Source organism: Drosophila rhopaloa, unplaced genomic scaffold (genome assembly GCF_018152115.1).
Source record: "Drosophila rhopaloa isolate 14029-0021.01 unplaced genomic scaffold, ASM1815211v1 contig_2, whole genome shotgun sequence".
NCBI classification, from domain to species: Eukaryota; Metazoa; Arthropoda; class Insecta; order Diptera; family Drosophilidae; genus Drosophila; species Drosophila rhopaloa.
The window spans coordinates 562,758-586,680 of record NW_025335083.1 but is presented as its reverse complement, the minus strand read 5'-3'; the positions used below and the strand labels follow the sequence as shown (position 1 = coordinate 586,680).

Here is a 23,923-nt window from a genome sequence, read left to right as displayed (position 1 = left end):
TAAAAATTTAAAAAAAAATCAGAAAAGTAGCGAACCGAAGTTTATATGCCCTTGCAGTTCAAAGAATGAAGTATAAGTCGATCGGTTGAAATGTACATATGCATATGTACATTGATGTAAATTTCAGACCAATTTCAACTGAAAAGATTGGTCCAGTTTTTGAATTTGTTGTTTGGAGAATTTAATTAACAAACAACTCTGAGTTCTTAACCCAATTATTTAAAATGGTCCAAAAAGCATTTTATAGTAAAGATGTTTATGTATTTAAGACCGTCATTCTTTTGGAAACGAGAGTTTTCATTGCACTTTGTATGCTGGCATCACCCGCAGAATATCGTGAATTATGTGAAGGAAATAATAGTTTAAACTAGTCAATGTATGGCTACACAATCATAATCTTTCAAGAATATATACCACGTCAAGGATGTTGCCCTGTCTGAACAGACCTGCAATAGATTGAAGACTAAATCATTTTATTTTCTTCAATAAAACTTTGTTTTCGATCACCGCACTGTGGGGCGTCAAAAGCAAATATAGCCAAAAAGTAGTTTTTATACCCTAATAATTTCGGTCACAAGTTTGCATTTTAGTGACAGAGAAAGGTATATGAACAAATAAGAAAATAAATGAAATAAATTGTTAGATGTTAATAACAACTGTGCCAAATAATGCTCCTGATAAACCGACGAGGGTCGCAAAGGTAGACTTTAATACATGGATAAACGATCCGAACTCTTTAATAACAGTAGAGAAATATACAAAAAAAATATTTGAGTGTAATGTTGGAAACTAAAAGTATGTTTAGTTATATTAGCTGATATAAACAGATCTCTAGTTGGACAAGTTTTTAAAAAACTTCAGGTATGGTATGAACGCTAGAAAGACAATTCCACTGAGTAACAACCATCCAGTCACTCCGGTTTTTAGTGTTGAAAATTCTCTTCGTTTTACTTTAAAAAACAAACAAAGAGGCTCCGGTGTATAATGAGAACAAGCAAAGCTGTCATCGCATTTTAAAACGTATAGAATAGATTAGTCCCTAGTTCATTAACTTTTTGTTGACACTTCTTAAAAAGCGGATTGTTCATAAATATTTATTTTGATATTTTGAATTTAGCGATTAAATATTTGATTCAGCCAACAAAATATATGCTCAACAGTTATATAAACCGGAGCAAGGCTGACTGATAATTTGAAGAAGAACTCTAAGACTTTTGTAAAGTCTACTTCATAAACAGTAGTAGTTAGCTTTTGTTTGTGCCATTTGATTTAACAGACTCAGAGTTTTGAAAAACAAAGAGTTTTAGATAATTATTCCAACGGGTGTATCCGATGGATTGTAAAACATGGGTTAAAAAAAAGGTAATCAAAATACTAAATAAAACAAATAGACTGTTCCTCATACATCTACTATAAACTAGGTAATATGACCTAAACAATGAGTTCACCCCAAAACTTTTATTGTGTTTCAAAATTTATTTGATTTTGTTGTTTTAAAAGCTAAGAACAAACCGAGGTTGTAAATGCACAGCACAGGAGCAGCACCATCAAAGCCAACAAATTTAAAAACATTGTTTATAAAGAAAGAAAGCAAAATGGGACAAATCGAAGATGTTAAACCGTTGCAGCAATAATCAAAATATAACAATCCATAAAACGACTTTATATTGTTTTTATGCGTATATGAATTAAAACCAAGACGAAACATTTCGATCATTCCTATTTTAGCCATATGATAAAATAAAAATGTATTTTTTAGATCGTTAGAAATATCTTTAACTCGAGCAGTATGCGTATACTTTATGTATATTATTTTCCTATTCATTTTCGGATCTTTCCTATGGCAGCTTTTTGAAATAGTCGTCCTATTTATACCCGTTACTCGAAGAGTAAAAGGGTATATTGAATTCGTGCAAAAGTATGTAACAGGTAGAAGGAAGCGTTTCCAACCCTATAAAGTATATATATTCTTGTTCAGGATCACTAGCCGAGTCGATCTAGCCATGTCCGTCTGTCCGTCTGTCTGTCCGTATGAACGCTGAGATCTCGGAAATTATAAAAGCTAGAAGATTGGCATTTTGCATGTAGATTTTAGGAGTTCCTACGCAGCGCAAGTTTGTTTCAAAATGGTGCCACGCCCCCTCTGACGGCCACAAGCTGTGGCCACAGTTTTGATGCTATTATGAAAATTGTAATTGATATGTATTTGTTTCGTCTATACCTATCGATTGGCCTAATAAAAGTTTGATACGCCCACTCTAACGCCCAAAAGCCCATTAAACGCTTAAGCCTGGCTAGCGCCTACATTTCCGCCTTTCATGGCCCTTGGTACCAATGTCTTGGGGTAGATGGCGCAAAAACATACAAGAAGGCATATTTATATTAAGTTGTTTAGCTGAGTAACGGTATCTAATAGTCGAGGCACTCCACTATAGCGTTCTCTCTTGTTTAAATTAAAAACTGTGTTTCTGTAAGCATAAGTTCTTAGAAATATTGAAGTTTTAATTTTTAAAACTATTAGATATGTCGGAATGAGCTGGATTGACTTTTCATATAGCTCCCATAAGAACAGCCGGAAAATAAGTAAAAATAAATTATAGTTAGTTGTTTTTTAACACGTTTGGATATTTTTCGAGATATTGTGATCTTTACAGTTCCAGAACTACGAATTCCATTTTATAAAAATCGGATGACTATACCTTATAGCTGCCACAGGAACGAATGAAAATGTACTCGGAAAATCGACATAACAGACCAAAACTATAAAAGCTTTGGCAAGGTATAATTACCCGTTAAGAACGATTCTTTCAGACAAAACTTTTAATTTTTAAACACGAGAAAGGGAGTACATTTCGGCCAACTGAATTGCTTTCACCGAGAGGTATTTTTGTACGAATAAATGTGTCAAAATGAAGAAATCACTTACATTGTGGAAGTTTCATCGAAGGTGAGTTGCTTAAGAATCTTTCCGCTTTTGGTGGTAATTACGCCTGGACCGCTATCGCGGCATCCCGCCATATCCGCAGAACTCTCACCCAGTTTAACCAACGGGCAGGAGTTCTTTCGCCGACGAACTACTTGAGGGACACTGCTTACTGCTAGAATTGCGATAACTCTTTGATGGGATTAAATTTCAGATATCTCTGCCATTGGCCTACCTTCCAAATTCATAGACTGGCGTCGCTTTGCACGGACTCCCAGCAGACTATTGACCATAATTTGGCGATGGGCACCGCGCACTCCACATTGCTTTAGCTCCTTATCTGTAATGTCCACCACGTCGTCCACGATGCTGAACTCCTGAAGATTGCCTAGCAAGCATGATATTAGGTCTCAGTTGGAATCTGCTCACCAGTCAAACCTTCGTACTGCTGCAGCTCTAAGAGATCCAGCCATTCAACAATGCTCATCCTGGAGTTGTGAACCATCACGGACAAATCTTCGCGACGATGCACAGTGCTCGAGTACCGAAAGTTCCACAAAATGCCTTTAAAACGGTTACGAAATAGGCATTATGATTTAAGGGAACACGCTTCTATCACTCACTGCTTCTCCGATTCGGCACATTTCGGTTCTCAAACGGTCGGGCTTGCATGTTACCCATAATGATAGCGACGCCTGAAATTATACGCACAGAATTCTATCTCAATACCACAACCAATCGACCGACCAATTGGATACTGAAACTCAACCGCGCGCTGCGCTTTTAAGAAAGCAACTGAACGTGAGCGAATGTATCTGAAGCAAACTTTAACTGCGCGCAAATTGAAGACCGATGACTAAATGCCCTTAGAAATATTTATTTAACCGGAAAGTAATATTAAAAACTTAAAATTCATTAAGTAATAAATTTAATTTTTTTCTTTGATCCACTTTATTCTTAATGCAAGTAGAAAAAGTGGAATTCCAAAATTCAATATACTATATATAATATTTATTTTAAATATTTAATTTAAGACTAGCCACATTGCACATTTTTTTTTAATATTATTTCTGTTTTAACTGCATATTTTATATAAAGGAATGGGATACATACAATAAATATATCTTGTATAAGAAGTATTTCGACCAATTGCATTTATCCATTTCATAAGTTAAAAAGACACAACTTTAATTATGTAAATCTTTAACTGTACTTGCCAAAACATTTAAAGTGAGCAACCAACTTTTTTGGAAGAGTTTTCGAACTTCTCTGAATAAATCGACAAACAAAAAACCCAGAGTGTGGGTATATGGTATTTCAATGTCGTGCACCAAAAACTTACTCTCACTGTTTGTCTAATTAGTGCTCTCTATCTGCTGTGCTTCCGTCCATAACGTTTTATCCCTCTGATCTTACGTATTGGGTTACCTCACCCCTGCGCTTGACCAACTGACTCTCTTGGTTTATATTTTGCCCATTCTAGTCGTATCGTCTTTTATCATTGTCTTGATTAGAGAAGGTCTCCCCGTTGTCGCCGAGTTTCATATTCTGCTGATCGCAGCGGTATTCCCCTAATTAAATTTTGTTGTTGCCGCTTTGCGCATAAAAGTGGCATTGCGTATTAATATTGTTTACTATCTGAAATTGTGAAGGGTTTTGTTGCAAAAATAAAGAAAACAGATCGCGGATACATATAAAATAACTATTGAGCTAAATTAAATAGGTAAATATTTAAATAAAAAACTCCCGATTAGTTCGTAAAGTATAAATTCACAATTTATTATAATAAAGAAATATAATTTAATAATAAAATAAATATATTATGTTACATAACTAAAATGTATTTTTACCAGTACATATCTACATTACTGCTCGTAACCATTGAAATAAATACATCTGCAAGGAATTTTACATGTGTAAGCCGAATTCGACAGTGGTGTAGATACCTATTTGTATGGAGAAAAGTCTACTCGACCACATTAATTTCGATGTTGTCATCGTCGTCGGCCTGCTCGCTTAAATCCACGCTAGAACAGCTATCGGAACTGTAATCGAGAGTCTCATGGGGAGTACTTCCGCCCGATATCGTCGAAGCCTTAATGCCACTTCCGCCTCCCGGTACCTCAGTGGGTTGTTTCTCCTGGCCGCTCTTTAGATTTTCGCGCGTGTGCCGCCACTTCATTCGACGGTTTTGGAACCACACCTTGACCTAGGGGGTGTGTTTATAAAAAATATATTATAAATTACAGTTTGAACATTTAAAAATTCATCTTTGAATATAAGTAATGATAATATAAATTTTTAAGACTGCAAATTTGATGATTTATCCTTCTTAGAGTATTTTTATTCCAGCTACTCGTAGAGAAAAAGGCTGTTTTGCATTCGTTGAAAATTCGTTTGTATAAAATCTGTCACAAAAAAATCTGTTATTTATAACGGTTTGTTTCCCACTTTTGACACTTTTGATTCTTGACAACCACCCAATGTTAAGGCCGTTGTTTTCTTAAATGATGTCCATTGTAAAATTCTTAAAATGTAATGCGTAGTACTTAAGTTTTGGGTGCTACAACCGGTAGTCTTTAAGGCGGTATTTGGGTCTAGAGGCCATGTAATTTTTGAAGTGACGTAAAAAAGTAATTCATTGTATAATCAACCGTAATTCCAAAATCGTTAGAAATGTAAATATCTAGTAATATACTATACTATAATATATATGTTAAGAAACGGAGCTATTTGATACGACCAGTTATGATTTATACTATTTTCTAATTCTTTTACTGACAATTAATTTTTTTAAAAAGATTGAAAATTACTCTTTTTTAGCTGAGAGCCTAGGTCTGCTCCCAACATAAAGACCCACGTATACAAAATGCACAAATAAACGCAACATTAAGCTGGTATGTGTAGGTAACTAAACAAATTGTATAATCTTGAATGTTATAACGTGCAAGGAAAAGTCGTGTAGAGTTCTTGTCAAAACTAGCGTATAAATAAAAAAAGAAGAATAAGGAAAGCAACAGAGATAAGCGAATACAGGATGCATTTTTCAAAGAAGTTGGAATAAAGGTCGAAACTTAAGCAATGGGAGCACTTTAAGTAGAGTTGTGGAAAGCAGTAACTCAAATCACAGGAATTAACAATCAAATCATTAAAAGTTTGGAAACAATCTTTAATGATTTACAAATCAACGGAAAGAATAACTCTACAGAATCTTGAGAATATGCTTCGAGAACTGTATCACTTTTAGAACTGTATCACTTTTTCTTCACCGGGAAGAAATTGACATCGACAGTCCATAAAATATTGGCGTTTGTAAAATCCATTACTTAATAGAAGTCCTTTGCCAATAAAAGAGCTTTTCAAAAAGCACAGGAATTTAAAAGCAAACATTTTTTTTGTAATAATTCAAAAAATTTAAGTTTAAGAACAAAAATAAAACAAGAGAGAACGCTATAGTCGGGTGCCCCGACTATCAGATACCCGTTACTCAGCTAAAGGGAGTGCGAGGGAGATGGAGATAGAAACTTTGATCACGCATAACTTTTTAACGAATGGTCCGATTTGAAAAATTTCTTCTACATTTCGATAGGTATTGATAAACACAATAAAACTGCATTTTTACTTTTCCGAAATATTTAAATTTTTAAAATCGTATATAAGCGATTGTGGGCGTTAAAGGGGGCGTGGCACCATTTTGAAACAAACTTGCGCTGCGTAGGAACTTCTAAAATCTACATTCAAAATGCCAATCTTCTAGCTTTTATAGTTTCCGAGATCTCAGCGTTCATACGGACAGACAGACAGACAGACAGACAGACGGACAGACGGACATGGCTAAATCGACTCGGCTAGTGATCCTGATCAAGAATATATATACTTTATAGGGTCGGAAACGCTTCCTTCTACCTGTTACATTCTTTTGCACGAATACAATATACCCTTTTACTCTACGAGTAACGGGTATAAAAAGTGAAAAATAATGTTGACAAAATGTTGTTCCTCAAAGTTTGCGAATAGAAAACGGCAAAATGCCGGCTAGCCATTTTGGAAAGGTTAAAGTTCAACCTTGATAAAATGGTTGAATTTCCGACTCACCTGAGCGTCTGTGAGGTTCAGTCGTGCCGCCAGCTTCCGGCGATCTGGCTTAGTGATATACTTCTGCTGCTGGAACTGAATCTCGAGCCCCTTGCGCTGAAGATTTGTGAAGACGGCCCGGGACCAGGAGCGCTTGCGCTTCCCACTGTTGCTGCTTCCGGTGTTACTTAGATTGGAGCTGCTGCCCTGTTGTGGGTAACCGCCATTCTGCAATGTGGCTGGCGCGGGCGACGTGGGAGTAATGTCCAGTAGCTGCTGCTGCGTCTTGCCCAGAAACCGCTGTTGCTGCGTCAACTGCAAGGTCGTGAGGCTGTGAAGAGGCGCCAGCAGTGCCGAAGCTGTCGTCGAGTTATGTTGCGGGGGCTTGTGCTGCTGATGGAGGTGTTTTGGATGGTGCTGTTGATGCTGCTGTTTCTGATGATGATGGAAGCGGAGGAGCGCGTTTGTGGCCAGCGTTGGATAAGTGGGTGCGGCTGCTCGGCGGTAGAATTGGAAATAGAATAGTGTGTCAGTCAATTGAGAGAGGTCTTTGCTTTCCTTACATGCGATAACTCTTATTTCGTTAAAACCATAATTGTTTATTCTCCCAGTTCCGCCTGTGTTTTTTACACAATCATTCGATTATTTATTTTTATAAGAACACCACCATAACTTTTGGGCAACATCCTCCCCCACATGCTGTAGAATGTATCCGGAGGAAATAATACATTTATCCCGGTCTCAAAACAAAATTATTTTAGCAACCAAAATATTAAACTCACAAATTTTTCGTTGCTTGAGTAAATTATTTTGATTAATAAAACTCACGTTGAAAATATTTAAATGGGTTTGTTTATAATAAAATTTTCACTTCATTTGAAAATATCATTGTAGCATTTTGTGGCCAGGGGCGGAAAAAATTGTTTACCCCAAGCGGGATTCTAAACAAAAACAAATATCTGTTGAGAACGAAAATTATTTGGGGTAATCGAACACGACATGGGGCATACGAGGCTGAGGTCGAATACCAGTGCATTCCTTTTTTAAATGTTTTTTAAATATCTATTTATCGTATACCTTTACACGAACAGAGAAAAAGATATTAAGGAGGAATTTCCTCCGTGTAGACCGCACTGTAAGATAAATGTTGTATCTTACATTATGTAATGTAAAACGTAACATTTACTGATTATCTGTGTAATTGATAAATTTAACCAAGAAATTTTATTTCCGTGTAGAAACGATTGAAAAATTAATAGAATATTCTATATCTACGAATGGAACCCATGCTTTATTGAAGCGTAGCTTCTGGTTTTTTATAAGTATTTATGATTTCAGTCAAATGTTTGCTCGCAGTGAAGGAGATATTTTCGACCCCATAAAGTATGTAAATTCTGGATCGTTCCGACTTAATAACTTAATAAATACAAAGACACCTTACAAACAACATTTGGTATTTGCTCACATGAAAATATAATAATTTATATTGTGATACAAATTTATTTAGCTTGAAACAGCTTCTTCAAACTTAAAATAGGAGGCACTCTTTGTAAAAGGAAGCCGTCTTCTCTCCAAAATTGGTTAAAGGGTTAAAAGATCGAACCGAGCTTAAACAATTTTGTAAAACTGGTTTTTTTTAGCAAAATGACCTCATTTTGTAATTACAAATTATTATTCATGATTGCTTAATGCGAATATGACCTGAAATTTGTAATGTTCAAATTGAATATTTGAAATTTATTGTATTGTTATTTGAGTCCCTGAACACTAATCTCTAATTTTAGGCAGCACTGTTTTCAGCTTGTCAAATGTAGAATTTTTGCTTTTTGGCAGAACTAAATTAGCTTATGAATTTTGTATTGCCTTTTTCTAAACGGTTCCAATTTGTTTTGTTTGGGTGCTACCGGCATGCGCCTAATTGTTTTCGTGGGGATCGTTTTATTTACTTAAGGAAAACACTACGCGTTCGTGTCTATTTACATTGCAACGGAAATGCGCTCCTGCACTTGTAGATACAATTGTATCTTCAACGCTATTGGTTTTTGTACATCTGCGGAGGCTAATAACGCATTAATTGGCCTTTTTGGCATTTGGTTTGTGTCAACCATCGGGGGTTTGTTATAATGAGTTTTCAACGATTTTCAACACCTTCATGTTGGGCGGAGGCACTGTGGTCCCCTCACAGCGCGAGCTCGTTAATTGCCGACTTTCAGATTCATTTATAAATACCGGGAACCTCAATTCCGCGGCACGGTAAATATCTTAATGAGTTGTGATAATTTCGATGTGCTATCTTAAATCACTCGAAAGCCAATGCAAGGCGCGCTGCAGTATCGTGAATCGTAAATTTTGCAGCTGTGTTTAAGTTTGAATCGATTTATTTGCACGGGTTGCTGGGATATTCCATATTTACGACTTGGTGAATATTTCTTGGTATGTCTTATTTTGGGGTAAACTGCGAATGATCTTTGGGGGAAGCAAAATAAAGTTGTAGACGCTAAACAAAAGAGCCAAGCGTTTCCGTAATTTAATATTAAGTTTTTGACTCGTCAGGACCGTTCTTTTATACATTTCAGACCTAATAAAATATATATATATGCATAATATATATTTACATATATATATATATATTTATCACTAGGCATGTCGATCTAGCTGTGTCTGTCGGTCTTTTTGAAGATCTGACTTTCTGTCCGTCCAATAGCCTTTTTTCTATTTAATGAGCAAGCCCTTCGGATAACTGTCATAGGACAATCAGAAAATTAATTGATAATACAAATTATAAATTCGTTGTTTTTTCACATGTAATTTTTCAGCAATAATATAACCGCCATAAGGAAGAATTATGAAAAGGAATTGACTCCATTGTTTTTTAAAATATTCAAATGGGACCAGAGATATAGTTATAATTTATAATTATATACAACATTTTGACTATATATATATACATATGCAATAAGAACGATCAAACAAATTGAACCATAACTTCATTGTTTTTAAATATATACGCAAGAAATCGAAATATTTTCGATAAAAAGTATTTAATTGAATAATTTTCCTTTGGCCATAAAACGTAATAGAATCCGATTCTGTTTTTATCCAGTTTTACGTTATATGATATTAAAATGTATTAAAAAGTCACCCCAATCTAAAATCTAGGGATTTTCTTTAGTGAGTGCATATTTTATACTAGAAGTCTGCATTAATGCATTACAAATTTTATCATTTTTCGCTCTCTATCGCTATACTAATTATATAGTTTAATTAAAACTTGTTTATCGCTTAAAACTGGCTTTTCCTAGAAGCGATCCCCAACTTATCGTCTCAGTATCAGAAACCGTTCCGTTAATTCGGACCCAGCGCGTTGTAATTATTATTATTGATAAAAGCGGCCTCCCCTGCTGTTGGGAACTTCGAAACATCTTCAAAGTTCCAAAATACACCGTCTTATGGTGATCATTAATCAGGGATCTGTGAGCGATTGAAAGTGCACCTAACAGTTGGATTAACATATAAATTGTTAATTAATTAGACACACGGCGCCGGATTATTGTTTAAACAGAATTTCCATATCAGACAATAGTCTGTTTCATCAATCGATCGATTGATCGCTCGATCGATCCCAACCAAAAAAGCACCAACAAACTACTCATCACCAAGCGGGACAGGCAAACAGCAACAAATAGTCGATACGAGAGTCGAAGAGATCTGGCTGGGCCCCTGATTTTATGATGTGCGATGCGATGCAATCAATCCATCACGAAATAATTCTGCAGAGGCCGGCAGGTTGGACTCGGCAGGCAGCCGCAGAGTAGCCTCCTCCTGGAAAGGCCACCACAGTGGGTGGCTGTGTAAATACTTAGCCTTTGGCTTGGCCCCCAAAAACACCGCATAGCTTAACCCTCACCCATGCAGTCATTCAGGTATTTACTCGTTCAGTCCATTAGGCAGTCATTCCTTCTCATTAGCCAAAACGGCAGCCCAGCCTGAGCGGTTATGTCCCAGTAGTTGGACCCGCGGGGCCCAATCTATCAGAGGCCCACAGCTTTTTACAGGATAGAGGTCTCTCCACCTTGCCATCTTTACCCGAGTCCCCTTTCCTTTCCCAATCCCTTCGCCAACGGAACAATTCATTATAGAAGGCAATTAGATGAATAGCTATCTGTATCTGCCCATGAATGACGGGCCAATTGCTCAAGCAAATAAACAAACTCAAACGTTTTCGACGTTTCGGCGATTTTGAAGTTTATTTTTAAAGACTGATTCCTAATTTGTTCATAAATTGTTGTTAATTTTCAGCTTTGGTCTTTCGAATTTAATTTATTTTAGGTGGCCACAGGATTGATGAAACCTTGTTGCTTTTAACAGACCATTGTTGATTGAGGGATCGTCAAATTAATTCTCCTTACAAATTGCCACTTCAATTTTACCTCTGCCAATGTGTTTAAAAACTGTTTAGCATTGATTATCATTTTCATAAATGTTTTTTGGTTGTGGGATGTCTAATTTATTTAAGTTGTGTGCTAATTTTGTATACACTTTGGCAAGAAACTGTAATTTGGCACATTCCACTTTAAAAACGTATAAAAAATCTCCTTAGGAGCCTAACTTTTAAAACGAAATTTTGACTTTTCTTTTCTCTGCAATCATTAATAGTCCTCACCTTGTTAGCAGCCACTTGATAAGTATAGTTGTGTATAAAACTGAATGAGAAAAGACTACGCAAACGAGATGTATAAAATCGAAAGCAGCTTGTAAAACAATGAACCATTTCTATTAGAAAACCGAAACATTTACAGATTATGTTTCTCACTATTTTCATATAAACAAGATCAAAGTGCGCTTCCAGCCTGCAGTCTATGAGAAGTCGTCGTCCCCATATATACAAAAACAGCAGGAAGTAACGTAAATACCCGAACATTTTTGACTATTTGGTTGTCGATTTCAACAAACGAATTGTTTTCGTCAAGTCAGAAAAGCAGGGAACAGTTGGCCGCAGGAATGTTGCACAATATGGATACAGATGAACTAATAATTCCAATATAAATTTAAAATTTATTGAGGCATAGGTATTTCCCATTTGTTAAGTTTTCTCATTGCCCTTTCTTGCTATACCGTTACATACGATATTATAATTTTGATCAGAAGTTTATAATGAAGTGAAGGTGCCATTGGACACTATAAATATATATATATATTTAATCAGCATCACTAGGCGAGTCGATAGAGCCATGTCCTTCTTTATATCTGAATCATTCGCAATCATGTTCTGTGAAAGAAATTTGGTTGCACATGCCTTTGTTTTTGTCTAATCTGTTGGTTCTATACCATTTAAAGCCATCCCTTAAGTTTAGTCAAAATCTCTTATATAAATCATAGTTACCTGAAGGTTATACAAAGTATAATCCCGCAAATCATCTTTCAAATTAATTCCGAAACCAAATTTCGACTTGCCGAAGCTAACTTTCGATCTTATTTTTCTACAATTACCAAGGTATTATTATTTAAGTCGAAAGTGTGAAACGCTGTGAAGAAGACATTTCCGACCCTATAAAGAATATATTTTCTTGATCAGCATCACCAGGAGAATCGATCTAACTATGCCCGCCTGTCCATCCGTATGTCTGTCCGTCCGTCCATCTATCGGTCCGTCCGCAAACTAGTCCCTCAGTTTTAAAGCTATCTTCTTTACATTTCCCCAAAAGTTGTCTTTCTATTACAGGTAGTATATATGACGGAACGAGTCTGATCGGGCAGCTATACTATATCACATAGCACCCATAGGAACAACCGAAAAAAATGTAAAAGAGTATAATTTTGTTGTTTTTAATTTTTGTTGTTCTTTGGGAGTTGGTAACATTTAAATACTATGGAATTACGGTCTTAATTAAATTAAAATCGGACATCTATATCATATAGTTCAAAATCGAAAAATGAAATAAAAAAATGCAAAAATGCAAACAAATTTTTATTTTGCTGTTTTTCTATTTATCAAAATATTCCATTGAGATATAGTAATTATTTACTATATCATAATAACGATTTTAGTTTTGTAAAAATCGGACAACAATATAATATAGCTGTCATAGAAACGATGGCAAAATGCAGCGCAAATTCGACATAGATTGATTGTTTTTAAAAATATAGGCATTGAAATCGATACTTAGTCGTTTTGTAATAACTGCAAGGATATTAAACTTCGGCTTGCCAAAGTTTGCCTTTTCTTGTTATTTATAATTTCTCTGCTAATAATTCTAGTCCATTGTAAAAAATGGATGCAGATTGATTGACAAATAGGAATATACGATGAGCTTTGTTCTTTTGTGTTAAAGTAAATTGTACAGTGGGAAAATAATGCACATGGACTTTTAGTAGCAAGTTTAATGTTATGGCCCCGACAATAAAGAACAGAGCGCTTAGCGCACAAGACTCGCAAAAAACCAAATCAAATTTTTCTAGCGATTGACTCTGATATTTGTCAAATCACTTAATGTATTTTTTTTAGTTAGGGAAATGGAAAGAGTTTGAATTTTACTGTTGAATTACGGCGACTGTGACTGCACTAATCTTTGATGTTTATTGGTTTGAAATTTAACCAATAAATCTTTCGGAATCATGGAGACTCTAGTTTTAAAGTGTAATTATAAGCAGATAATAGAGGACTTGAAATTCGGACCAAACGCTTGTTTAAAAGTCTGTGAAGAGCCGATATTCTAGTTAATGTTTGGCATACTTTTTGGAAAAGTTTGCATACTTTTTTTGTTCGAAAATAAATCAATTTTAACTTTCTCTTACAGATGCTAACAAGAACTTTAACTTGACATAGGTAAATTGTTTCATCTGCTATATAAAGTCTGATTTATGTATTTGATATTTCGAAGTATTAATCGTTTATAAATGATGGGTTCCTTTCACGCATTTTCTGTTTCCCTCGCTTGCAGAAAAAAAGGATTAACATTTTTTTATCTTACCGTGTTCTTCTGCACGAATTGGCGTCGGTCTCAGCACTGATTTGTAATCCATATAAATGCTAGGATATAGTTTATCAAGTCCCACATAAGGGTATGGGTGCATTGACGTGGGTGCCGCAGATACAGCGATCGGAGGATGTCCGAACTTACGTGTTTCGGCATTTGCTTGGCTGATGCAGTGTGGAAACGGGCAGCAGGAAAATACATTGCCATCGCAGCAGGACGACGAAGGGTTCTTCCTGTGAGATTCGCTGGACTCGGAGCCCAGAAGTCGATCGACACTGAAACTTAGCTTTACTTTGGTGCTTGTGTTAGGGGGAGGCAATGAACTGGCTATCGCAGCTGGGGCACAGGACTCTTTGGTCTGTGGATCACGGTCACTTTCCACTGGATCATGAAACTTGGGAACAGCTGAGTTCACTTCGCACTCGCCGTACATGTGAGTGCTGAGGTTCTCGGGCATACTCTGATCCATGCTGTCGGCACTCTCTAGTAGTAACATTGCTCGGTGTAAGGGTAAATCAGTTTGACCCAAGTGAGAAACTGTTTTTTCCGGTCAGCAATCTGGTAAGTCACCGCGGGACACTATCATGTCCCAAACACCGTCGCTTGGAATCAAAAAACGATCGCGAAATTTATGTAGGGCTGTGCACCTCCGATTAAACCGCTTTGCCAGACATCCCACTCAGAACTGATCGGAACCGGCCAGGGAGCACGCTCTACCAGAGATCGATTGCCGATCGCACACTCAAAGAGGAATAGTCTGGCGGTTAGGTTAATCTCGCTGAGATTGTGTGTTCCTAGTGCTCACAGTGGGACAAAATGAATTAATTTTAGAGTTGTCCTTCCATTTGACTTTACTTTAATTCGCAGGAAAGTGTTTATGGATCCTTTAAGTTATAGATATCTTGATAAGCTCTACCTTTTTATTTGAGCTAGTGTCAAGTTGTTTGTCGGATACACTTTCAACCCAATATATACTAACCTTATACTAATAATTGAAAAGTGCTTTCAAGTAGTTAACATGTCTAACAACCAGTCAGTGGGTATCAGAAGTCTCATTTTCTAAGTGAGAAAAAGTGCTCTGGTATAAAAAAATGAAAATCTATTACAGAAATTTCAATAGTCTTGATTCCACTGTAACCATACTTGCTATACAGTTCGCTTGTTTACACACAAGCATGCCGCCGTGTCATTAGCTCAGGCGGAGATTGTTTCCTCGACCGCTGCCGAGATTTGTTTACCGATTTCTCCATATGTTCCCGTACTCCCACACAGACACGGACAGCCCAGCGAATTCCGGTTCCCTGGCGTTGAGGCCATGGCGTGTGGCGAGTGGCCAATGCGAGCGACCGATTCCGGTGGGCGGAGTCTGAGGCAAGATACTGGAACGCTGATGCGGCATCTCTTTTTCTCGCCCGGGGAATTTGGGCTTAAGTGGCGTGGAATTGAGCGATCTCTGCGAACTCCACCTGCTCCATGCTGTCTGCAGCTTGTACGGTGGTCGATAATGTGGTTAACTTTGCCGGTAGCCATAAATCTAACTACAATTCCCACTCGAAGACCCACAAAAACAGAACAAAAAACAATTCGATTTTCAGGACAAAAATGTGAAAATTGCGAATCGAAACCTTTGTTATTAATAGGAATCTTGTCGTGACTGTCTTAAAATAGCATACTTTCCGGCAGCCAATACCCACCCCAGGGGATGTGTTTGTGCCAAAAAACCCCCAAACAAATTGACCCAAAAAAAGGAATATGCAAATGCAACTACGAGAAACGAAAGCAAAAACAATGGTAGTCAGTGACACTTTGTATCCTCTACAAAATAAAAGGGTCATACATTTCGTTACACATATTGCAAGTAATTTCTATCTGCAAATCTGTCATAAATTCGAATTTCAAGGAATATACTTTTTTTTATTAACGGACCCGCAAATAGTTTCCAAAAGCAATGAAACTTTTCAAATAAAAGTGGAGCTTTAGCTTGCAAAAGGTATAAACTTCATCAGGAAAAATATAGGGCATACCATAAATGAAAGGGAAACAAAAAAACGCAACCAACCTATGTAAACAGGCACGAACGCCACTTATTCCTGCGGGGAAACCGCAACCGAAACGTTGTGGGGCAACTCAATTTATTGTAGCCAAGTAGCAGTACGATACTTCCACTCGAATGGAGTCGTTCTCAACGTCTTCGTCTTCGTCCTCATCCATACCGTCTCCACTGCCACATTTTGTAAGTGGTATGGACAGTCCGGACATATGCGAACCGCCGCAGGATGAGGAAGAGTTTAGTTTCCGCTATCCGAGCTACATGTTCCCGGACGTGGAGTACGACAAAGAGGACGTTCCGCTTCCCTTCAAGGCTACTCCGGACTCCCTCTTCAATCTCTGCGCCGCCGTCGTGGATTCCCAGGCCCGCACCGAAGTCTTCAAGTGGAGTATCAACGATGTGACCGACTGGCTGCGCAATTTTGGTTACCCTGAGTATGAGGTAAGTGGGGTTTTAATTGATCTTCTAAGACTTCCAGGTAAATTAAGACATTTTTCAAACACTTTATGAACATGTTTTGTGCGAAACTTTCAGTCCATTTCTTTTTAAAAATTAACTTAAACTACTGATACAACAATTTCAGAAGCAATATATTTCAAAACCTCATAAAAAGATCATTACTTTTATAAATGATGCAGACCTTTTTTTTATCTTACTAAAATGCATCGTGTAAAAATTAGTGATGTTAACACAACGCTTTACCAATCTTTGTTCTATAACAACAGTATAAACTACAAATTAGAATTTCGTAGAAGTCATCCAGTAAATTAAAAAATTTATCTAAAAAGTCTCTGTAAGCGATTGTTAGATATAGTAGTTAAAAACACCAAGAAGTTAATATGGCGTGCCTCAGTTTAAAGTATGCTTATTGAAAAATCTACATAAAGATCGGATAAAAATCGAAAAAAAACGATAAAAGTGGAGTCGACTTAAAGAAATTTAAATTTTTAATAGATGCACAAAGCGAAGAACAATTTTATTAAATTTTAAATTCAACAGTAAATGAATAATTCTATCTAAAATGTTTGTTTTTTTTTAATATCGGCATATTAGATAAATGAAAACAGGCTTAAAGTTCAACATGCTTGCTGTGCCAATACTTAAGTTCGTCACTGTGACTATTAAGAATTAAGGCAAAAACAATGGTCCAACAAAGCTCTAATTATACCCGTTACTCGTAGAGTAAAAGGGTATATTGTATTCGTGCAAAAGTATGTAACAGCTAGAAGGAAGCGTTTCCGACCCTATAAAGTATATATATTCTTGATCAGGGTCACTAGCCGAGTCGATATAGCCATGTCCGTCTGTCCGTCTGTCTGTCCGTCTGTCTGTCTGTCTGTCTGTCCGTATGAACGCTGAGATCTCGGAAACTATAAAAGCTAGAAGATTGGCATTTTGCATGCAGATTCTAGGAGTTCCTACGCAGCGCAAGTTTGTTTCAAAATGGTGCCACGCCCCCTCTGACGCCCACAATCGCTTATATACGATTTTAAAAATTTAAATATTTCGGAAAAGTAAAAATGCAGTTTTATTGTGTTTATCAATACCTATCGAAATGTAGAAGAAATTTTTCAAATCGGACCATTCGTTAAAAAGTTATGCGTGATCAAAGTTTCTATCTCCATCTCCCTCGCACTCCCTTTACCTGAGTAACGGGTATCTGATAGTCGGGGCACCCGACTATAGCGTTCTCTCTTGTTTTTATTATATTACTCCGAATTAACTCGCTTGTCCAAGTTCTATGATTTTGACACTACTAAAAAGAAGAGGAGTATAACTTTTACTTTCTAAGAATTTTACTTTCCTTAAAGCAAACATTTCGAGAGAACTACATTGATGGACACAAGCTTCTAAACTTGGACGCCGTGTCCCTAGTGGCACTCAACGTCCGGAACTTCGAGCACATCCGCCACCTGGGCCGGGGAATCCGAGCCCTTTACCGCAAGGAACTCCAGACGGCCACGGAGACAAAGCAGCAAAGCGAGGTCTACAAGACGTTTCGGGCCCGCACCGGCCGGAGGTACGAGGGATTGCGGGAGACCGAGCTGCTGGGCCGCATGCACATGATTCGCTCAGTTTTCCGGGACGTCAACGACTGGGATTTGATGGAGTTGCACATGTCCAGGACTCCAGTGAGGCGGTACCGTGAGGTGATCGCTGGCTCCAGGCGATTCAATCTTTACGGCCCGTCAACGGCGCGCAGGGAACCCATAATGACGGATGATGTTGATGCTACACCGTGGTTCAACTTTGGCGATTGCTACTAGCTGGTTTTTTTTTAGTTCGCAGTTTCCGAATTATTTTTTTTTAGGTTTTCTAGGTCCGTTTTTTCTGTTTAAACTAAACTAAAAGTTGGGTTTATATTGAACAACAAAGGAAGAAAACTTCGGCAAGCCGACGTTTATATACCCTTTCAGTTATTACAAATCCACTACATTTCGATTTATATGCCTATATTACTAGAAACAATGAAGCGATGTCGATTTTGAGATGAATTTTGACATCGATTCTATGGCAGCTATATGATATTGTTGTTCGATTACTATTAATTAAATGTAAATAAAAACAAGAAAGGAAGCAAACTTCGGCAAGCCGATGTTTATATACCCTTGCAGTTAATACAAATCGACTACATTTCGATTACTATGCATATAAAACAATGAAGCTACATATGTCGATTGTGCGCTGGATTTTGCCATCGTTTCTATGCCAGCTGTATGATATTGTTGTCCGATTTTAATTTAATTAAAACCGTAGTTCGTTAACATTTAAATATTTTCAAATCCCAAAGAACAAACAAAAAAATTTTAAACAACAAAGTAATAATTTTTTGGAATTTTGTTTTCGATTGTTCCTAATGGAACTATATGATATAGTCGCCGGATCCGGCTCGTTCCGACTTATATACTACCTGCAATAGAAAGACAAAAAGTTTCAAGCATATACCTTTAAAACTGAGGAACTAGTTTGCGTAGAAACCGACGGACCGACAGACGGACATGGCTAGATCGACTCTCCTGGTGATGCTGATCAAGAATATATGTATATACTTTATAGGGTCGGAAATGTCTCCTTCACCGCGTTGCAAACTTTTGACTGACATTATAATACCCTCTGCAAGGGTATAAACATGTTTTCTATTTTTTTTTGTTTTAGTACAGCATATACATTTGTTAAAACGTTGATCAACCAACTTAATGGCTATAAAAGCAGGGTAATACCAAAGACCAATATAATCTCTAAGATGCGTAACGTAATTTTAGAGATTATATTGGTCTTTGGTAATACATATAATATTATAAAACCCTCGAGGACGAGAAACGCAATGAACGCAATGGGCCCAAAAACATTCTTTGTATTTTTGTGCCTTTAATTTAAAAGCGTATGTATATTGTATTTATTTTATGTTATCGATTTTTTTTGTTAAAGGGAGCTTGATTGTTGAGATGAGTGGCTTTATCATCATTAAAATAAATATAATAAAAGCCATTTTCGTTTGCTTATAAAAATCAACAACACCAACATTCACATTTAAATGGAAAAAAACGTTTTTGTTAAAAATGTTTTAAAAGAGTTTTCAAATTTTGTTCTAAATCCAAAGGCTCAAAACATTAGAAGCTATATTTACAAAATTTAAAAATACATTTTTAATAGAGTATTCTTTTAAATAATTATAATAATATTAAACTAAACGATCCCTCATTCACTTTCCCTCCAACATCAATGTTTGCATAAATTTAAAGGGTCTTAAAGTGCAATTCCGCACCGTCCATTTCCCCACCCTTTGGATCATTAATACTGAACTATCAGTCGAAACGGCGCATTGATCACTTATCGATCTGAATCGTTGCTGTTGTTGTGGGGAGTTGGTCGGTCGATCCGTCCCATTCCTGTTGAGTGCCGTCCACATTCGCGTCCGCTCACGTGTTCAAATTTATTGATTGTTCTTCTCACAAGACACGGCGTTTCAGCCTTTCCTCGTCGAGCGGACAGAGGACTGCGACCGGAGTCCAGCTGTGCGGCATGGGAGACGTACGTGTGGTCGGTTTATGTTATATTTCTCGACATCTTGTGTGTCCGTCTATCGCTGGGACATGGTATAGCTCGGCTGCGCCCAGATTGAGACTGGGCCCCAGCTAATCTAAGCCTAGCTGCAACCTTAGACGCTGCATCTCAGCGCTGCAGCACTGGCCGTTGCAAATTGTTCTTGGCCCTTTATTAACTTAGGTCCATTCAGACTACCTTAATAACTCGTTCCGTTAACACTTTATTATGTTCAAGGCGCATAAATCGTTCCATCACCCGAACATGGTCCCGGGCATCGGTATCGAGCGGATCTGCAAGAGGGTTCCCGAGTTGCAGAGTGTCTGGGGCCAGGCCGTCGTTGGCGATTATGATTTATCGCATTTTAATCAATTTAAAATGTTTAAACGATACGAATCGGAAGAAATTATGAATGTGTTGCTGTCTCCAGGCTCCACAGTAGGCCACCAACAACAACAGCCAAAGCCACAACCATAGCCGATAGCCGATGGTCGACGAGAACCAGGCGATCATCGTCAGCATGCGTTATCCGACGCGTACCTCGTTTGTATTTCACTCCCCATGTCTCCGCCACATCTCGTGTTACCTAGGGTCTGGGTCGTCTCGAAGACTTATGCGCTTCACATTGGTCACAGATCAGGAGCGGACTCAGATACTGACAGCACTATGTATTACTAAGATGTTGGGTTAAATGGAAAATAATTAATGTTAAATTAATTTCAAATTCAAAAATCAAAACAAATGACAGCCTGTTATGTTTTTTTTATGTGATTATTATTTTGGAGGCCTTTGGAAAATTAATTGGAGCAGGAAAAATGACAGTGAAAGACCAAAAAAATTGTAATTGGTAAGTCGTTAGGTAATAAATAAGTTTTGATAATTGTTTTTATAATTCAATGAATATAAGGAAAACTTATCTGAAGCAATCGATTTAATTACCAAAGGCGTAGATGTTTTTGGACTTTGCCGATACCAAAGATTTTTAACAGCCGTTCTAATAGAGAGAAATATTAAGATAACATTGCAATTCCTTGCAATATTTCCCAGCCAATTTAAAGCACTTCATGTGTTTTGCAAAATTAGAAAATAAATATTTGATGAAACCAATTTTTAAAAGTACAACAAAACAGTAAAGGATGTGAGCTTCGGCAAACCGAAGTATATGTTAAAAAAGAGCTATGTACAGTTTCCGAAACATTTTTCGATCGTTCCCATGACAGATGTATGATAAGTAGTATTAAAAACCTAATTCTTAAATTAGAAAAATCACCATATTTCGGTTTGTATGTGTTTAGAAACCTTCATTTCTTTTACGATTATTATGTGGGATGATCGTCCGATAATAATTTCGTTTAGATAGCTTTAAAACTGAGACTAGTTTGCGACATACCCTACGATCTTCATCTATTAACTCCCTTTGTTATGTGCTGCTGTCCTCTGCTTAGCCACAAAATTGGTAATATTTATTTATTTATTTGGAAGAGATTTTTGTGACTCCCCTGATTCAGACCAAACATTTTTTTATCATCAACAAATTTAAGGGCCACTGAATTTGTATGTTAAATTTTTATATAATTTTCGCATATATGTAAGTGAGCGTTGCAATTTTTCTTGTAAGCTTGCACTGCCTAGGCGCCATTGGAAACTGCTTGTTCAATCCCTATTTTCTCATCTCCTTTAGTTTTCGAGATCTGGTCGATCATACGGAAGGACAGGCAGTCCTGGCTAGGACGACACGGATGATGTCGAAAACTCTTTCAGTATCTTGGTACATATATTTTTGCAGTCGTTGAAAGTTGGAATCAAATTCATACTGTAACAAAAAAAATGTATCGACATAGCGTCGGCAATCCGGCCCTGAGCTGAGCCAGCAATACCTTCCCCTGATCGGGAATAAGAGATCGCGTGCGGTGTGGACTGGGCGAGTGAGCTTCAGAGTGCGGCTCGGGCGCAGCGGCGATTATGATTAAAATTGATAAGCGAAATATTTTTATCATTTCCCAAATTAACATAAACCATATGTGATTATCACACAATAAGCTCAGCGGTTGTTGAGCCGAGCTCCAATCCCCAAGTTGGCTCTCTTGTTATTCGCTTTTTATAAGCTTTTATGGGCGCCCCTCACTGCGGCCGGTTATAAGTTATAGCATTGGTGTGGGATTTTGTCGTGGCCAGGATTTGGTCGTGGCAAAGTGTCAATGACAGCAGCGAATTTATGAGGATTTGGCTGAGGTCTGGCCCGCTGGGTCTTGAAGTTCGGGTCTGTATCATAAAGAAGTTTTATTTCATGCTTAACCTATGCGAACTGACTAAAACGGTTTAAAGCGTCGCGATTGCTTGAGCAGCTCGATCTTTCGCTTGTCCTCTTCAAACTTCTTGCGCATCTCCACAATATTCTGCATCTTGCTCTCGCGTATCTGGAAGGTGTAGAAGTTCTTCAGTTCCTTAGACTTGTGATCCCTGGCCACCTTTTGTTCCAGGCGTTCAACCACAGAGGCTTTCTGCTCGAAGCCAGCGTTGCGGCCCTCCTTGCCCACGGTGACCCAACCGTCGGCATCGGCCTCTCCGGTCTTGGCTGCCTCCGCGGCAGCCCGCTCCCTCTTGTCGTATCCGGCCATGTACTTGCTGACCTGTATCTTTGCCTTGTGGGCCTCCAGCAGGTAGTTGCCCTCGTACTCGTCGTGCCACAACTGCATGCCGGTTTGGAGGAGGCACTCGCCGCTGCTGTTGAAGAGGTCGATGCTCTTCAAGGCCAGGGCCTTGCCTATGCTGCTGCTCTTCTGGAACACTATGTAGGCCACCTTGAATTTGAAGGGCGGTCGTGTGTTTGAGAACGGTTCGCCGGTACCCTCGTACCACTTGATGGTCTCCTCCTTGCCCGGCTTCGCGGCGAACTCCACGGCCTCTACGATCCCAGCACGGCCAAAGACCGTCTTCAGGCTGTCCTCCGTAACGTAGGGCGGAACGTTGAGCAGGAAGAGCGTGCGACCCTTGGGTTTGTTTGGATCCATCAGGCGGATAAAGTGCTCCCGCATGTAGACGCTGTGGCAATGTTTAGCCTGCGGCGTGGGGCGTAGGGGAACCACTAAATGGGGTATAATATTAGCAACAGCATGGACAAAGTCTGTTTCATTATTTACCGACATAACCCTCTAATTCTACCATTTTGTGTTTTCTTGTTTGAAGAATTTGTAAACATCGTGGTATTTTTTCAGTGTTGGGTAGCGTTGTCTAGCAGTGTTGTATTTGGAACAGCTGAATATGATTAGCGATTAATCGAAATCGTTGCCAATGTCACATTTGTTTTTGTTTTGTTTAAATTATATGTAAATACCTTCCCTTGCTGCTCCTTTTCATCATCATCTGCGTGATCTGGCTGGGCATCCTGCTGATCCACTCCATGCCGCGGACCTAATTTCTGTACCTGCACGAGAGCTTTGTGGTGTTCTTCCTGGGCGCCTTTATCGGGCTGTCTTTGAAAGTAAGTTCCAGGAATTCAAAAGAAACAAAATATAAAATATATAAATAAAGCTAAGCACGCACGCCAGGAGAGTATAGTCCACTGCAGGTTATGCCTATTAAGTCAATGAGTAAAAGTGCTCTTTAGAGACCGCTTTGGCAACCTGCGAACTATATTCTGGGCTTATTTTTGTGGGTCAACTGAAATAATTTTCAAGTATTAATAAATATAGTGCAATGGCTAAACCCAAATATACAGGTATATTTTAAATTATTCATTAGCCGGGCTTGCAGGGCTGCCTTACCGCAGAAATGCTCTATCTGGCAACACCGCCTGCTCAATTTGGCTCGCTGTCGGATGTGACTTAGCTGTTACAGCTATCATCAACATTTATG

The 23,923-nt window shown here is 38.0% G+C and overlaps 4 protein-coding genes across 4 annotated transcripts; 1 reads left to right on the top strand and 3 right to left on the bottom strand.

The window, feature by feature from the left end:
• Positions 1-2,922: 2,922 nt before the first annotated feature.
• On the bottom strand, positions 2,923-3,790 carry LOC123037803. The gene is made up of 3 exons (XM_044460296.1): positions 3,362-3,790; positions 3,159-3,311; positions 2,923-3,098 (listed from the first exon to the last, which is right to left on the bottom strand). Exons 1-3 carry the CDS (start codon positions 3,426-3,428, stop codon positions 2,923-2,925), a joined length of 396 nt encoding a protein of 131 aa, XP_044316231.1. The 5' UTR covers positions 3,429-3,790.
• A 983-nt stretch (positions 3,791-4,773) lies between these two features.
• LOC108039026 (homeobox protein H2.0) lies at positions 4,774-14,684 on the bottom strand. Its single transcript, XM_017115926.2, has 3 exons — positions 13,969-14,684; positions 7,019-7,491; positions 4,774-5,132 (listed from the first exon to the last, which is right to left on the bottom strand). Exons 1-3 carry the CDS (start codon positions 14,468-14,470, stop codon positions 4,890-4,892), a joined length of 1,218 nt encoding a protein of 405 aa, XP_016971415.2. The 5' UTR covers positions 14,471-14,684; the 3' UTR covers positions 4,774-4,889.
• Positions 14,685-16,144: 1,460 nt separating this feature from the next.
• Positions 16,145-18,291, top strand: LOC108039027. Its single transcript, XM_017115927.1, has 2 exons — positions 16,145-16,465; positions 17,836-18,291. The coding sequence occupies exons 1-2, from the start codon at positions 16,145-16,147 to the stop codon at positions 18,289-18,291; spliced, it is 777 nt and encodes a 258-aa protein (XP_016971416.1).
• A 4,038-nt stretch (positions 18,292-22,329) lies between these two features.
• LOC108039028 (ribosomal RNA-processing protein 7 homolog A) lies at positions 22,330-23,316 on the bottom strand. Its single transcript, XM_017115928.2, has 2 exons — positions 23,209-23,316; positions 22,330-23,153 (listed from the first exon to the last, which is right to left on the bottom strand). The coding sequence occupies exons 1-2, from the start codon at positions 23,231-23,233 to the stop codon at positions 22,378-22,380; spliced, it is 801 nt and encodes a 266-aa protein (XP_016971417.2). The 5' UTR covers positions 23,234-23,316; the 3' UTR covers positions 22,330-22,377.
• Between the last annotated feature and the right edge of the window lie 607 nt (positions 23,317-23,923).